The following is an 18836-nucleotide window of genomic DNA, read 5'->3' as shown; positions in this document are numbered from 1 at the left end:
CCGTTCCAGAATAAGAGCGTGGTGAGTGTTGCAACACGAGGCTTAAAATATAACTTTTCTTTTACTGACACCTGTATTTATTAAAAAATGTTTCAGTCACTTTAAACTATCACAATAATATTTTGGTAGTAACTACTGGGAAAACTAATCCCAGTAGCTATCAACCCCGGTGTGGTAATTAACAATGTGGGGAAAATCCCAGTAGTTAGGACAGGTAAAAACTTGGTGGTAACTAGTGGGAATAGCCACAAAAATATAAGGGAAGTATTTGTCAATGGGGAAATAATGAAATACTAGGACGTTTTAAAACAGTATCTTTATTTTTAAGCGCCGCCCCAAATCTCAAGGAAGGTGGTTCTCAATTCGTACGTATTTCAATTCTCTTCGCATGTATATATATATATATATATGTATCTCAATTTAATGTTTATGCCACGATATCTCCGTCGTTACTGGACCGATTTTTAAAATTTCTTTCTGTGTCATAATCTTCAGGCTTAAAGTGCAAATCTGCAAATTGTCGAACGCTCTGAAACATTTCCTTTTATCGGTACAATCGACAGCCAACGCTGCCTCCTTCCTTCATCTTTTGGAACACTGAAAAGTTTAATATTATTCATGTTAATTGTAAAGACATAAACAATAAAGTTGGTATTATTATACTGTGATATGAACTATGAACATAGAAACCGTACCAAGTTGATAGATTTAGCTCCATTCAATAAGAGTAAATACCATGCAAGAAAAAAGATTGGTCACCCTAGTCGTAAAACCACACATAGCATTATTTTTCTTTAAAGGTCATATTTATCGTTCTAAACCTATTCGTGGGAATTTTGATATAATTTGAGACAATGAAAACAATATAATGATAAGAACTAACCAAGATTACAAGCAAAATAGCAGAAAATTTATTGCCAGCGAGGTTTATGAACATTTTGGTAAAATAAGTACTTACTTGTGAAATTTTACGTCGGATTTCGGTTTCCATTTACTTCCACAATGGTTCACTATGCAATACATAGCGCAGAACTTAAGTAAATCGTCGAAAAACGTTTATTTCGCAAAATAAATATCTGAATCGGTGAATGACTTTTGACAATTCTGACATATCGGGCATATTTTTTTATTATTAGTGTTCCCATAGTACGCAGGAGGTAAATACCGGAGAAATAAGGTTTTTGATTGAGTTTTTTTTTCGTATAATACAAAGAAAAGTAAGTCAATTTGATTGAAGAATGTTTTATACGTTTTTTTTAGTAACTAATCTGGCAATACATCACAGTGTCGGAAAGAGATAGAACATAGGAGTAAAGGTGAATGAACCTGGCTTCAACTCATTGGTCGGCACGCAAAATCCATGGTATATAATATTCTTGGTAATGTCTTTTAATTCACCGAAAGAGCCTTGACTTTTCTTTTAGTTACTAATCGAAAAACAATTGGAAGAGGTCACATAACTGAATGTGAGCCTATTGACCATGCTGCATCTAGTTGATTCTGTTTACAATCTTATAGCCCATATGAGTGTAACAATAGTTGATTTTACAAAGGGGCAAAGTTATTGTTTAACCGCACGTTTCAAATTTGATATCCGAGCAAGCGAAAGGTTCAGATGTCGAACCTCGAGCGTAGCGAGTGGGTGAAGAAATTTTAAATACATATTATAAAAACCCCGACCGCGACATAGTAGACCGATTTTCATGAAACATGGCTAAGAACACTCCCGACTAACTCAGCTTTCAGACAAAAAAAAAACTAAATCTATATCGGTTCATCCGTTCGGGAGCTAGGATGCCACAGACAGACACACACACGGACAGACAGACAGCCAGACACGTCGAACTTATAACACCCCGTCGTTTTTGCGTCGGGGGTTAAAAATTGAATTAAGTTTGGAAGTTCATTAATGAAAAAAAACTGAAATATATCGTTTTTACTTTAGGAAACTTGGTATTCTGGTGGGTATGGACATTGGGCATCAAAATTAATTGACATAAATATCTTTCTACCTAAGCCGGAAAATAATACTGTAAAGTCAATTAAATGCTTAGCCTTTTGATGTTATTACTTATGCTAAAAGCCAATATTTTATTGAGTTAAATCAATAAAATGATAATCATGGTGATTGGGCCGAATGACCTTTCGGACAAAATTATCGAATATCATCAATACATTGGATCTAAGGTTAAATGTCATAATCAGCTGATCAAAGGTTGCCATTTTGAATTCTTCTGTCTTTTTGGCATGAGAATAATAGTTATTTGTTATACAAGAGGGCAAAGTTGTATTTTAACGCCGAGTGTGGAATTGAAAAACGAGCAAGTGAAAGGATTCTATAGTTGAACCACGAGCGAAGCGAGTGGTTCGAGAATAGAATCCTGAACTTGCGAGTTTTTTAACACACGAGAAGGAAAATACATTTGCACCCGAGTGTAACACAAAACTTTTCCCCTCACTATAGCGAGGAAACTACAACGCAAAAAAATGCGTTTATCGCTGCTTCCAGTAGTTCCACAGGTGGTAAATCATCTTTATTACTAGATTCACCTACTTTTATCAATTTTAAAGCAGTTAATTTGACTTTATTCAAGGACGAATTACTTTACCCACTAGTGGATAAAATGCGTTTTTACCCGCTGGTATTAACGGACAAAACACGTGTTTCCGAGCTAGTGAGGGGAAAAAGTGATTGTTAGTGAACTCATAACAAAGGTAAGGTATATACCTATTTAAGGAATTAAGTCCATCATTTCTACTTATTGTTTCACGTGCAATAAAGTATAAATAAATAAATAAATATTTTAATATGTGTTATGACTGATTTTATAAAAAAGGACTATATTATTTATAGTTCTTTTTTATAAAATCAAAAAGAACTATAAAAAAAATCAAATAAATAAATCAATCGATAATAAATCAATGACAATAATCCATCCAGTCTTCAAGTTGACTGTGGGATATTGTATAAAATGTGGCGTAGGCGAGAGGCTGGCAACCTGTCACTGCAATGTCACAATTTGGATTTCTTTCAACCCCTTTTTGCCAAGAGTGGCACTGAAACTTAGTAGTTCATGTGCTTTGCCTACCCCTTTATGGGATACAAGCGTGATTATATGTATGTATGTATGTAAAATTTGGAATTAATCAGTTCTGAATTATATTACAATAATAAAACCTTACCTTAATAAAAATGCCTAGCTAAAAATCCATACTAATATTATAAATGGGAAAGTGTGTGTGTCTGTTTGTTTGTCCGTCTTTCACGGCAAAACCGGGCGAGGAGTTGACGTGATTTTTTAAGTGGAGATAGTTGAAGGGATGGAGAGTGATATAAGTAGGCTTCTTTTTGTCTCTTTCTAACGCGAGCGAAGCCGCGGGATAATGCTAGTATGTTATAAATAAGGCAAAGTATTAAATTAACTTTTATGTCCCTAAAATGTGTATGTTTTTTTAAAACCACATGGGGTTTCCGTAATAATCTAAAGTTATGGAAAATATTGCCTTGTTTTAAGTAAACATGTTTGTAACTTTATATCACAGTTGTCATTGAGGCGGATGTACAACGGATGTACCTTGATATTGGACGTGTGATAGTGATGCTACTTTAAAACCAGAAGCCAAAGTGACTTTTAGAAACCGGATTACTACATCTAATGTTTTTTAGGGTTCCGTAGTCAACTAGGAACCCTTATAGTTTCGCCATGTCTGTCTGTCCGTCCGTCCGTCCGTCCGTCCGCGGATAATCTCAGTAACCGTAAGCACTAGAAAGCTGAAATTTGGCACCAATATGTATATCAATCACGCCAACAAAGTGCAAAAATAAAAAATGGAAAAAAATGATTTATTAGGGTACCCCCCCTAAATGTAAAGTGGGGGCTGATATATTTTTTCATTCCAACCCCAACGTGTGATATATTGTTGGATAGGTATTTAAAAATGAGTAAGGGTTTACTAAGATCGTTTTTTGATAATATTAATATTTTCGGAAATAATCGCTCTTAAAGGAAAAAAAAGTGCGTCCCCCCCCCTCTAACTTTTGAACCATATGTTTAAAAAAATATGAAAAAAATTGCAAAAGTAGAACTTTATAAAGACTTTCTAGGAAAATTGTTTTGAACTTGATAAGTTCAGTAGTTTTTGAGAAAAATACGGAAAACTACGGAACCCTACACTGAGCGTGGCCCGACACGCTCTTGGCCGGTTTTTTATTAAGTATTTTTAAGAAGTTTCAATTATCTAAACATATACAGTAATGTAGCTAAGCGCGTTCTACTTCGAATATTTATTTGAATCAGAATATTTTTTTAATAAAACCATCTATAGAAGTTTTGAAGGAATAATACACATTCGTAATGAATTAAAAAAAAAAAAGTAAATTCATTAGGATCCGTTAGAACGTTGTCCGACTTAGCTCTAGCTACATCTACCGTAAGAGTAATTATTCTTAGGTACACCTCTAAAAGATCGGTGCGGTGGAAATATTCGTTATCCTCGTTTAAGGTTTTCTGAATTAAGTGTCAAGACGTATTTTGTTGCTCTGTCTAAATATAAAAGAAGAAACTCACTGACTGACATATCAACGCACAGCCAAAACCGCTGGTCCTAGATATGCCAAATTTGGCACATAGGTTCCTTATAAGGTGTAGAGGAGCACTAAGAAAGGATTTTTCAAAATTCCCCTCCTATGGGAGTGAAATTGGGGTCCAAAGTTCAACGTTAAGTTACGTTAAGGTAAAAAGCTTGTATAATATCAAAATCTTACCTTAGTTTTCGCCTGGAGCACGCTGGCACCGTTCGTGTTCACCACTCCGTTGTTACATTGTGCCTTGTGGACGCACACATATCCTTGTCCAGCACACGTCTGCTGCAGCTCTCCGCCGCTATGAGCGTGGCTCTGCACATTTCCAGTACCCTGGAAAGCTTCGTCGATGTTCGACTGGGTCTGCTGTTGCTGGTCAAACTCAAATTCACTTGTCTTCTGAGTATTCTGAATCAGGTTCACGTTAGGTCCAGCGGTGGAAGCGGTGAACGGGCTAGGGGAAGATCCGGTGTAGCCACGGTTGCCCTGGTTTTGGCCAAAACCTTGGCCTTGGCTTTGGAATGAGGATTGGCTCGATTGGCTGCTAAATGCGCTCTGGCCACTGCCTCCGTTAAAGCCTTGGCCGAATCCTTGGGCTCCTTGTCCAGCATTTCCACTAGAAGCACTGTTGAAACCACCCTGAGCGCTGAAGCCGCTCTGTCCTGAGCTAGCGCCGAAGCCTTGTCCGCCGCTCCTTGTCCGCTCCCAGCGCCAAAACCTCCACTTGCACCGAATCCAGCTCCGCTTCCTCTAGATCCAGATCCAAAAGCACTCTGGCTGCTTGAGCTTGATCCGAATGAGCTTTGACTGCCTTGAGCTCCGAATTGACCGCCCTGAGCACCAAACTGTCCAGCTCCTTGGCTACCTTGTCCAGTAGCACCAAACGCACCGGCGCCCTGTCCGGCAGCACCAAACGCTCCGGCGCCCTGTCCGGCGGATCCAGCGGAGAATCCAGCCTGGAAGCCGGAACCGGCCGCGTTCTTGTTGTACTGGCCGTTCAAGAACGGATTGCTCTTCAGATCGATTTCACCTCCGTTGTTGCTGAAAGATGAACTGGATGACTCGAAGGAAGACGATTGGAATCCAGATCCAGCGGGCTTAGCACCTCCTTGTGCGGACGCTCCGAAACCGGCGGCGGAGCCGGCGAGCTTCGAGAATTCTCCGTTCAAGAAGGGATTAGCGTTCAGGTCGAAACTGACACCGGCGCCCAGACCCGCGCCACCGGCACCACCAGCACCTCCAGCGCCTCCAGCGTTACCACTGCTGGTGAACGAAGAGCTAGATTGGCTGAACTTCTCAAAGCTCGCACCATCGCCAGCGGCGCCGTTCTTGAACGGCGAGTTCTGGTTCATCCACCAGAAGGGTCCGTCCTTAGGGATGCCGCCTTCGAACACATTTCCTAAGCTTCCAGCTGCGTGGAAAGTGAATTCGTTGTCTGCATCAGACGCGGCTGCGGCTTTGAAAGCGTCGACGTTTCCGAATCTTTCGATGACTCGGCCATCCTTAACTTTAAGTCCCGCGCAGCCCTTGTCAGAAGAGCAGCTTTCGAATGAGGACTGGGAGTGCACTTCAGCACCAGGCAGCGCCTGTATAGCTGCTAGCACCTCATTGGGGCTTTTAAATTTCAGGTTAGCGCCCCCTTTGCACGTCGTACACCGTTCGCCTCTGACTTGCGGTGAGGAGTCTTCTGCCTCGACGACGGGTTCGCTCTTTTCGGGCAGTTCTTTGGCTTCTTTGTCTGCATGCGCTTGAGTGGCCAGAAGGAGGCACAACGCCACCACTGTTCGTAGTAGTGGCTTCATGGTTCTGTAACAATAGAAAACTAAGATAAGTGGGAAAGCTTCAAAATGTAAAGAAACCGCCAATCAGCAGTCACCGTGAAAATAAATAAGGACGTCTTGGTAAATTGTGCCCGCAATCTATTAAAGTTTATAAAGAAGTCAGATTTAGTAAATGTAGAAATTTTATGTAGTTCTCTTTGTATTTTGACACTTTTTATCAAACTGTTGTTCATTATGATCAATTATTTGTCATGTAAAATCAGCATTCAAGTAGGTAATTAATTAAAAATATGATCTCATGACTAACACACAAAAATAGCAGGTGTGTCTATCCATTAATATTCACTATAATTTAACATTTGACAGTAATCCTGACTAATCTGACTCAAGTTTGACCCTCCTTATCTAAGCTGGTGACAACTTTGAACATGTAACCATTTTATTATTCGAAAAACTTGTTTTATGAATAAAGCCCACTCAAAGTCGCTTGGCAACAAAGCTCAATGAATAGCAAATATTTGTCTATCTACTTAATACGATGTTGTCACAATTGACTACATATATCAAAACGGTCCATGTGTTTAAAAATATGTAGAAAAATATCGTATTATTATGTGAATTCTTCGCTTTGATGTGTATAAATACAGGGTGGGGCCTGTAACAAAAGCAAAAAATTAAACTGTAGGCTGTACTCCTTAAACTGACCAACATTTCTTCAGCGACTTTTAAAAATTATGAAGTCTTTAATTTTCTTATTTTTCATACAAAATAAATATTAGCTTCAATGGACGCCATTATTGTTGTCATTGACGTTGTCAGTCACACTTTAGACTTAACAGAATTCGCAATACATTACCTCTTAGGAAAAACTTTCAAGGGTGATAAATAACAAAATACAAGTTATTTTTAAAAGTCGCTGAACAAATTTTGGTCTGTGTAAGGAGTACAGCCTACAGTTTAATTTTTTGCTTTTGTTACAGGCCCCACCCGGTATAACCGATGTATTCTTATAACATTTTAAGTTAATTATTTTAATTCATGTACTACGAGTCTAATTAATAGTTAGCTGGCGAAGCTTTGTTTGACGTTCATATGCGCATTGTAATATGCCTACTTGAAAAATAAATGTTTCATTTTCATTTTAACTTTTTCATTTTTAATAATTATTTTTTTGTCTGCCTGTCAGTTACACAAAGAAACAGTGATTTAATTCAACGTTTTTTGTTACTCAAAAATAAAATAATATAAAAATACCATTCAACTAGACAAAATGTCATATATCATTAACAACAAAAAAAACCTGTACTATAAAAGTCTCTTTTAATGATTATTTCTACATTTGTAAGCCAATTTATGATTGTCTGATTGGATAAAAAAAAATTAATATATTGTTGTTGAACAACGGCCAACGATGACGCAAATATCAATACTTGTTTATAACATAATAAGATTATAAAATACTTAATTAAAGAATTATAAATAATAAAAATTGACCCAGGTCATGATGTTAGGAAGGATGCCCAGGCCATATTGGCTAGACCTCTGGTCACCCGAAGCCTCTATAAGGCTGCTAAACCACGAATAAATTTGGGACATATCCTAAATTTATGAAATTATTGAAGCTTTATTAAAACTATTCAAAATTACATTTTTTCATGGACTGGAACAAATCTTTTTATATCAAGCTAACCGAAATGTTATTAACTGTAAATATCTGTTATTTTTTTAACAATATAGTATAAATCGTTGCTACCGTAAAAATTATAAACACAATCTAAATTAAATAATATATTAAAGTTTCTACATTTGACAAATATTAATAATGCATTTATATAAGACATTTAATTTATCTAATCGCGGAAGTGACTTGTCAAAATTATATACAATTTTTAAATTATATCTACCTTGACATTACTTACATCCCTTTGTATGGATAAAAAACATATTTCAATTTTAAGTAAAAGTTATAATTACACGGAACTACATAAGAGGTTCGCCCGTAAAACCCTGTAAAACATAAAATTACTTGTCAAAATAAACAATTTTTAAAAAATAGACATTATATGTCAAACCCAAAAAGTACAAATCGACGTAGCTCAAATGTCAAATACTTTTTAGGTTATGTTACCAAATTAAATATAGCACTTGCTGATTTAGTTTTTTGTACAATATTAGTCATTTATTGGTATAATTTTAAAGGTATTTTATTTTATGAGCGGCAAAATAAAGATGGTAGATTAATATTAATATATTCGGCCGTGAACTATTAGAGATGAGATATTTGACTCGATCGTATTTGGTTTGTCCGGAGGTGTGATAAATTATTCATTTAGGATCCTAGGAAGCATGATTGTGTGAAAACTGACATTCAAGAAGACAAAGCTATTTGAACAGTTTAAGGTCGTGGTTGATTCCTGATCATTTATCATTTAAAATTTGTACAAGTACATACTACAAAGCCTCGTTAAATCTTATCGAACATATTTGTTTCTGCCAATTATCATTTTTTTTTTATTTAAAAACATCAGTAACAAATAAGTTTCAATCCTGTCTGTCATTCGAAATGCTTTTTTTAACCCCCGACACAAAAACGACGGGGTGTTATAACTTTGACGTGTCTGTCTGTGTGTGTGGTGTGTCTGTCGGTGGCATTGTAGCTCCCGAACGGATGAACCGATTTAGATATTTTTTTTGTCTGAAAGCTGAGTTAGTCGGGAGTGTTCTTAGCCTTGTTTCATGAGAATCGGTCACTATGTCGCGGTCGGGGGTTTTTTCAAAAATATTATTTTGTGGTTAATTTTAAATATTTATTTGCTTAATTTCTACCGTTTTTAATCCCCGAAGTAAAAACCACGGGGTCTTGTTTGACGCGTCTGTCTGTGGTATCATTGCTTTCGAACGGATAAACCGATTTATATTTTTTTGTTTAAAAGCTGAATTAGTCGGGAGTGTTCTTAGCCATGTTTCAAACATCGATCCACTATGTCGGGGACATAAAAAACATATCGTGGTTATTTATAATATTTAGAAATTCTTTAAAGTTTGTGCGAAAATATTTTTTATTTTGGCCATTTTATTTTATTACCGTCCAAGGCCAGACGATATTTTCAAATGTGTACTTAAGTTTAACTATGGGTTTAAACGTTGCATAATTATTTGGTCAATGTGTTTACATTACCGAAGGTCAGCAGCTCACAGTATGCACACAAACAAACGAATATAATGGTTAATCCGATACAACTAACACTGATGCCTAAAAAAATATTCTAATATTTTTTCTGATTTGATATTGTATTTAAAGCCAATTATAAATAAATTTAAAAAAGTGTGGCTAAATTCCTATTCCGCGAATATAGGTATGTAAACATACAAGTATTATGTGAGGACTGACGAACTATAAACTTTTTATTTTGATGTCAATGGTAAAAAAAAAGAATGAATGAATGAATGGTAAATGGAAAATTATATTGAGCTTTACAATTTTAAATCAATCAATCAATCGTTTTGTTTTTCAAAATGACTGTTGCTTGTGTATTTTTAATGTGATACATATCGCCTGATGGTAGGCGACCACTGCCGCCCATGGACACCCAAAACACCAGAAGGGTTGGAGGTGCATTTAAGATGAGGTGTACGTTCTTTGTTATGAACATTTTTGTTTTTAACCCACTGAACAATAAGTAAGTGTATGTATTCCAATTTAGCTATTACCTACTTATACCGGACGAAGTAAGTAAGTAAATATTCTTTATTGCACCATTTTACAGAATGTTGAGTGAGAGTATAACTAGGTAACAACAGGCGGTCTTATCGCTAACAAGCGATCTCTTCCAGACAACCTTAGGGTAGCTGGAAAAACGGAACAGAAACAAAAGTTAACAGGCAGTGCAAGAACAATAAAAAATATAGAGAAAACCAACACAAACACATATACATATATACAAAATACATAAATAAATATACCTTACATACACATAATACATACATACATACATACATAAATACAATAAATAAAAAACCGGCCAAGAGCGTGTCGGGCCACGCTCAGTGTAGGGTTCCGTAGTTTTTCGTATTTTTCTCAAAAACTACTGAACCTATCAAGTTCAAAACAATTTTCCTAGAAAGTCGTTATAAAGTTCTACTTTTGTGATTTTTTTCATATTTTTTAAACATATGGTTCAAAAGTTAGAGGGGGGGGGACGCACTTTTTTTTCCTTTAGGAGCGATTATTTCCGAAAATTTTAATATTATCAAAAAACGATCTTAGTAAACCCTTATTCATTTTTAAATACCTATCCAACAATATATAACACGTTGGGGTTGGAATGAAAAAAAATATCAGCCCCCACTTTACATGTAGAGGGGGTACCCTAACAAAACATTGTTTTCCATTTTTTATTTTTGCACTTTGTTGGCGTGATTGATATACATATTGGTACCAAATTTCAGCTTTCTAGTGCTTACGGTTACTGAGATTATCCGCGGACGGACGGACGGACGGACGGACAGACAGACATGGCGAAACTATAAGGGTTCCTAGTTGACTACGGAACCCTAAAAATGGCAACTTAACATAGAGAAAGATAGTATAATTTAAGCTGATTTTTGAAGATTACGAATTAATTTCGAAGCTTAGTTAGCTATCTACTTACTGCCTAAACAAACACTAGCCTCTGACTCACCCAGTCATATCATAAGAAACAAGATCGATGAACGCAAACAAAAGACGAAAACGGTCAATTGACCTAACGTGTCAAAATGTCAAATGTCACACGTACGAAATGTCAGAGTCATACAAATATCTTAATCAAACATGTGTGGTTACAATGAAATACGCACCCACGCGAAGTTATGTCATTTGCGTAGTGTTGTATGAATATTTGGATGTCGGTTACTTATATTAGCACTGTGGGAAGAGTAATCAATGAAGGAATTTATTTCGTAAAAATATTTTGGCAATAATTTTTGTTGGCAATATTTCCGGTGACAAAAAATATAAATTACTTTTTATTTATAAATGTGTTTAATTAGGTTCACAAAATAGGAGATGTTAAATTAAATATCTTATATGATGAAATGTCAAATAATTTACTTAATATTTTACCAATAACGTGAATATTCTATTCAATGAACCTTATTTAAATATAAATTGCATTAATAAAATTATGAAATACTTATAAAAACCTACTTATAAATTCTATGATAAATATTGCAAACTGCTATTATAGATAAAATTTACATATTTGATTTATTGAAAAGTAAAGTTCGTTCAATTATGATTTCAAAGATTCTTTTGCATGCATCCTTCAAAAGTTTTATTTAACACTACAATTTATTTGCAATATACATATTTTATCCATACGAATATTATAAATGGGAAAGTGTGTGTGTCTGTTTGTTTGTCCGTCTTTCACCGCAAAACTAAGCGACGAATTGACGTGAATTTTTACGTGGAGATAGTTGAAGAAATGGAGAGTGATATAGGCTACTTTTTGTCTCTAACCCCCCACTTCAATAAAATGGGGGGTGTGGAAGTTTGTATGGATAATTCTGCAATTTTCGAATTTAACGCGAGTGAAGCCATGGGCAAAAGCTAGTAATATGTATATATTTTTTATGATTTAAAGTTTGAGATTTCTTTAGTTAAATAGAATTATTACGAATAACGAGTAAAAATTAGCATTTAATGATATAAATCCAAACTATTCAAAAGTTCTTACGCATCTCTAAACTCTCTGTCCTTCAACCCACGCCTCCCATTTTAGGCATCCTATGTCTGTCAGATCGGTATACTTAGCACCAGCCTTGGTTTCGATTAGCATTAGAAATTCGCAGTACAATATATCGTCACTACTTTTAAAAAAACTTGTATCTTCGTCTGTCAATGAAAAGAAAATTGAAGTAAGTATGTATGGAATGCATATAGACTTACTGCGTTTTAAGTTTGAGGAACAGCGTGAGATACGAGATTTTTTAAAAGTAGTGACGATATGTAGGTAGACAATGTGTGAACATCAATACTGGTTGCATGCACGTTTTCATTTTGATTAGTTGAGAGGTCATATCGTTTGTAGCCACGCCTTTTTACAACTTATTCGCGTTGGCGTTTATTCTTTTTATTTTTCGTTCTGATCGTTGAACCGATCGTCGTTATCAGATATATCGGAGCGGCTGAGGTGGTCAAAAATATCTGCAGAATACGCGCAATAGAGGTAAGTATTGAGATATTTGTAAAGGTTCGGTGATGGTCGCGCGACGGCGATTCCATATGAAATCAAGCCTTATCGATTTAGACGATGCGATGAACGCGACGGCGACGGTTACAAACGACTATTCCTATGTATTTGATGATGAATTTACTAACATATGAGATTTGTAGAGATACTTAAGACACCCTATATTTAATCGCACATGAATTTGCAAAAGCTAGCCTTTACATAAAATTATCATGTTTCTGTTATTACGATGGTAATGTGTATTCGAATGAAGACGTTTGTGGTTCTACAATAATTTATGGTATGTATTTTGCACGTGCAAAATTAAGGAATATTATTTTTATTATTTACAAGGACATTTCGATGGTACTGGTTTTACAAAAGCCATGTATTGTGAGATTTGTGAGACATTACTCTCATTTTTCTTTTGGCATATTAGAGTATGATATTGTCTTGCAAGATGTCAGTTTATATAAGGGATTATTAATTATTATTACTGGATTATTTGCCGTGTGGTGACGGGTTAAGAATTTCACCACCCCCGTTCTTTCCGTGGGTGTCGTAGAAGGCGACTATGGGATATGGGTTAAATTGTGGCGTAGGCGAGAGGCTGGCAACCTGTCACTGCAATGTCACAGTTTCATTTTCTTTCAACCCCTTATTTGCTTGTGGCGTAGGCGAGAGGCTGGCAACCTGTCACTGCAATGTCACAGTTTCGATTTTCTGTCAACCCCTTATTTGCCAAGAGTGGCACTGAAACTTGAGTAGTTTCATTTGCTCTGCCTAACCCTTCATGGGATGCAGGTGTGATTGTATTTATGTATGTTATTAATTATTACCAAATCATTGACGTCTATATCAGGTGTCGTACAAATCAAAAATTTTAAAAGTTATGTAGGTACTATTGACGTTTGTCAAAATAATATTTCGCATCTTTCAATGGCATTAGAAGTCAGTAGTAATAATACATTGTGTACCTAATTAGACAATCATATGTGTTAACCTTATCTCTGATGGGTACATCCATTATGATTAGAGGTTACGCCTTCTGTTACCATGCCCTTGTACCTCTTATTCTAACTAGGCTCAATCCGAGTAAATATTATTAGATAGGTATATACATACATACATACATTCACGCCTGTATCCCATAAAGGGGTAGGCAGAACACATGAAACTACTAAAGCTTCAGTGCCACTCTTGGCAAATAAAGGGTTAAAAGAAAACAAAACTGTGACATTGCAGTGACAGGTTGCCAGCCTCTCGCCTACGCCACAATTTAACCCATATCCCATAGTCGCCTTCTACGACACCCACGGGAAGAAAGGGGGTGGTGAAATTCTTAACCCGTCACAGCACAGGCACAGATAGGTATATGATCATGTTAATAAAAAAAAAAAACAATTTAACACGTCACTTTTTTGGAAATACAATATTTTGAAATCTTATACACATTATCAGAATTGAAACCCTTAGATGTTAAAATTAAAGAAGATGTTATGACGACTTTTGTCGTCATGATATCGATAGTGAATATATATATTATCATTATGTTACCTATGTTTTACATTGTCATGCAAATTTTATGTTGGCACTTATCAAAATTGTCATAGTAAGTATTTACAAGAATTTACTTTGATAGTATGAATAAAAAATGCTAATATGTGTTTTTTTTTCTTTCTTCAAATTATATAGTTAATATTCTGTAGGCAATAAAAATAGAACAACCCAGGTTTAATAACTCTATTAAGCTAGCGTCCTACATGAAGGCTGACTCATTTTTATTACTTTATATCAAAAATAGAACGGCCAAAAGAACCATTATCACACCGTAATTAACACAATTTTAACCAGGCTGATGTCAGGCGATATAACACAATCTGTGTGAACGTGTCCGGATTTTTTATGGGGAATATTGCCAAAAACAATAAGTATAACAAAACAAGATAACGATGACCTTCTTCATCGCAGATTAACTTAAGTAGTTCGCAATTCGAGACAACATAACGAATGCCTAAAGGTATGCTATGAAAATAAATATTTTTTTAATTGAATATATATTACTTTTTTTTTCTTTTTTATTTTAATTTAATAGCTATTGCTAGATTTAAATTATTGGAGCTATTTCTTTAAAAAACAAAAAGACTTAAAATACCTACTTTTCTTCGCTCAGTCTTTTATGCCAAATCATCGATTATCTAAATCGCTACTTCCAAGAATCACACAAAAATTTAACAATTTCACACTGTTGTTTGTTCGTCTCAACGTGTCCACCCGGATTCGCAATAATTGTAAATTTATTCAAGACTTAATAGCCGGAGTTTCGACAGCCAAGCGCGAGTTTTCCTTAACATTAATTTGACAGAGGTTAGAGGACTAAGATTTGTCAATGCAATATTGAAGCTGAGGAATTTTATTTTTATGTTATTTATAATAATAATGTTGTATTAGAGTCCTGTTATTTTTGGTTTCGAGTTGACGAACTCGTCACCCGAAATCTGTTGAAAATAATGACCCATGTGCGATGTTTATTTTAAAATGTGGAATCCAGTGGTTTTGTTCACTCGATTTTAAATATTTACAGTAGACTAGCTTGTGCCCGTGGCTTCGCCCGCGTTAGAAAGAGGCAAAAAGTAGCCTATGTCACTCTCCATTCCTTCAACTGTCTCCACATAAAAAATCACGTCAATCGTCGCTCCGTTTTGCCGTGAAAGACAGACAAACAAACACACACACACACTTTCCCATTTATAATATTAGTATTGATTAAATGCCCAACGGTCTAGAAATTTTAGGACGATATGCACAACATTGAATATACAAAATGATCGCCGCGCTATGTTAGGTAAAGTATACCTTGAAATGGTTGAAATAGAAACCAACGACAGATACTAGGTACTAAATTTCTTGAAGAACCTTTTAATAGGATGACTCAAGAATAATAATACAACATTAAATGTTGTTTAGAACAAAAACAACATAATAATTTTGTAATAAAACTGTTGATTACAAATCTGAATGTTACCGTATAAGAAACTAGTTTACATTCATACAGTGACGAGTATGCAGATGAATCTATTTAGATTAAGTTTTTATGGATTTTTTGAAGGAAAATGCCTGATTTGGATTCACGAGTCTTTGATACTGATGACGTGTTGTGTCCCACAGATATTAAATAAATTGATTTATTCTTTAGTATGGTACCAGGTTGAGCCATCTCGAATGAAAATAATACTCAAATTAAATAATTTTAATATGAATATCTAAGGTTTTGTAGCTTTCTAACTGCTTAAGACGCTACAGGAGCGAAAATGCTAAAATGGAAAGGAGGCACCCTTCCAATTTGGGAATTTTAGTTAAATACATATACTAGTGTTATTGACTAGATTTATCGAAAAAAAAATCAAATCTTTTTTCTCCTTCAAAACTTAATCAATCGTAACGAAATTTGAGAATCTGAATAACAATGAAATAATCTATGTTGGACCGTTTAGTTTTTTTGGCTAATTGTTACCAATTTTGAATTCCACACCTTTTTTTGCGCCATAATCAATAAGGCCATTTTTGGAAATTTTGAGAAAAAAAAATCAAAACTGTCCGACACAAATAAAAATGTTAATAATCCGTGTTGAAAAAGCTCTATGTTCAAAAACCAGGGAGGAAATAGTCGAGAGCGTTTGTATGGAGAATTGACCCCTCCTGTATCGTCTTAAAAAATCACGTCAATTCGTCGATCCGTTTCGCCGTGAATGACGGACAAAAAAACAGACACACATACTTTCCCATTTATAATATTAGTATGGATTCCACTACAAACATTATTACTATTATTAGAAAAACAGTATTTTGTTTCTAAAAGTTTTCTTAAAATCATAATGGTACACATGTAGAAATGGGAACCAGTTATAGGCCTAGTTATACCTCAGTTGGCAATATTTCCACATTGCGACAGATTGAAACATCTCATTAACACCAACATAGTTTAACATTTTTTTTATGAAACCGTGATCTCTGGGGCGGGAACATTGACCCCGACAGCCCTTCATCTTATTTCACCACTACATATTAACAACATAATATATTGTATAACCCAGATAAAGCTAACAAATTGCATTGACAGTATTTGTCAGTTTGATTAAGCACCACATGTAATCCGTTTACATAATAATGAAAGTGATATCTAACATATTATGACTTTGTTATGATAGTGTCAGTGTTATATGACGATGGAGGTTCATTTATATAGTAATAGCATAACATTCAATAAATTGGTTAATGCATGTCTGTTATATTAATATTTTTACAAAATATTTTATTTATAAATGAATGAAATTAAGTTGAGTATATTTAACTGAATTAAAAATATTTTGTGTTAATTAAATAAAACACGCACTGTTTAATGCAGTAATGGACAATCCACTTAATATATAATCCATAATTTATAATATGACTTAGTTATATTTGGCGGCACAATTTATAATCCAACTTTTATTAAATAGATAATGTTTTTACAGTGAGTATTATCACAATTCAACATAGTCTTAAATATTGTTTTGGAATAATTTAGCAGGCATATTGCTTATATTGTTTATTTATGTTAATTTTCCATTAAAATCCAATAAATCATATATTCTGCTATAGTTGATATCCGGGTATCAGATTAATGAGAAACTGTCAAATCATGTTTATGGGTTTATTTTTATATTTTATTGAATTAACAATATTAAATATATCAGTGTACTCCTCATTGATATAAAAATAAACTGAAAATATGAATACAGTCCGGGATTATCAAAGTTATGGGCTTAAAGTAACACATCACGAAATTCATGAAATTAATTGACTTTAAAAGTGTCCTTTTTGGAATCTGTATATTTAAAATTTTTTTCTACTCCCGTACTGTCCGTTCGTGAGTTACAAGGTCGTGCATAGAACTTAAAAACCCTACATAAAAGATGTCAGGACAAGTCTATCTAGTCTATACCCTGAAAACATTTAGTAGAAGTAGCACGATATAGCTGTTACAGTTCAGTAAATACATTGCTACCAACTTAACAAACCAATTCGCAGAGTCGAGACTCCTTCGTTTTCTGCTGCGTTCATTGGCGACGCGTCGAATCGCATTCAAATGTATGAGAACTCGATTCAACTCGGCTCGATTCGTCTTAGTGGCCAGGCTTCAAAGAACCATACCATAGACAGTTTTATTTTCATGTTTGCACACAAACTGCATTTATTCAAAATGGTAGGCGGTCCACTAGATAACTAAGATGACTGAAAGTAGGTATTTGTTGATTTATAATTTTCTTTCAAAATAAGTGCTTGGTCGTAGAAAAAGAATGCAACGGTGTTTAACTGAGTCAAAAAATGCCCGTGGCGTCTTTATTAACAATTTTCGGCTTCGCCTCAAATTGTTACCCACGCCACTCACCTTTTTTGACCTCTTTTAACCACCAGTTGCATAAAATACTATAATTAACTTTTGTATTGTCCACAGAAAAGACGACTTATTTACCAGCAACCCTACAATGCGTAAATAAATTATACAGAACAAGTTTAAGCGTACTATTCGTCAGTAAACTAAACTTAAACTTTGTCCAGTTTGGCGAAGCAATTGTAACTAACCTAACCACAAAATTAAAATTTTGAAAAACCCCCGACCGCGACATAGTGGACCGCGTGTCATAAAACATAGCTAAGAATACTCCCGACTAACTGAGCTTTCGTACAAAAAAAACTAAATCGGTTCATCCGTTCGGGAGCTACGATGTCACAGACAGACACACACACAGCCAGACAAACAAACAGACAGACAGGCACACACAGACAGACACGTCAAACTTATAACACCCCGTCGTTTTTGCGTCGGGGGTTAAAAAAGTTTATGTTTAGGATAAAAATTTGAGGCTGAATACCGTAGTAAATTTCAATCTTGTCTTCACAGTCGTTAACAAAATATCACGGGACGCGACACACTTGAAGATTCGCCTGTCGCAACGCTTGCGCAACCAAAGGCAAACGGGGTCCGGTCTTCTTAAAAACAAGTTTCACGAATACCATCGGCTAGGATACAAATATGTGACGAGTATTCATAATTCCATGGCCGTAGCCTATGGATGCTTGCACATGCCGAGCGGAGCATTTCTTTTTTTTGCCAAGAAAAAAATGTTGATTGTTTTAGAGAATTATAGGTCAATTGTACTCAGAATCACGAGTACTTTCAATCTCACTGGGAGACAAAAAGTGTCCCAGAATTTC

General features: G+C 35.2%; 1 protein-coding gene across 1 annotated transcript in view; it reads right to left on the bottom strand.

Moving 5' to 3' along the window:
* Positions 1 to 18836, bottom strand: part of LOC125240231 (fibroin heavy chain-like) — an 86048-nt gene that overhangs the window by 54452 nt on the left and 12760 nt on the right. Inside the window, 2 exon segments of the mRNA XM_048148057.1 lie at positions 4766 to 5240; positions 5243 to 6388. Of these exon segments, the coding sequence (XP_048004014.1) occupies positions 4766 to 5240; positions 5243 to 6384 (1617 nt within the window). The 5' untranslated portion in view covers positions 6385 to 6388.

Source organism: Leguminivora glycinivorella, chromosome 27 (genome assembly GCF_023078275.1).
Source record: "Leguminivora glycinivorella isolate SPB_JAAS2020 chromosome 27, LegGlyc_1.1, whole genome shotgun sequence".
Taxonomy (NCBI): domain Eukaryota; kingdom Metazoa; phylum Arthropoda; class Insecta; order Lepidoptera; family Tortricidae; genus Leguminivora; species Leguminivora glycinivorella.
Note: the sequence above shows the minus strand (reverse complement) of the source record. Positions and strands in the feature narration are given on the sequence as shown.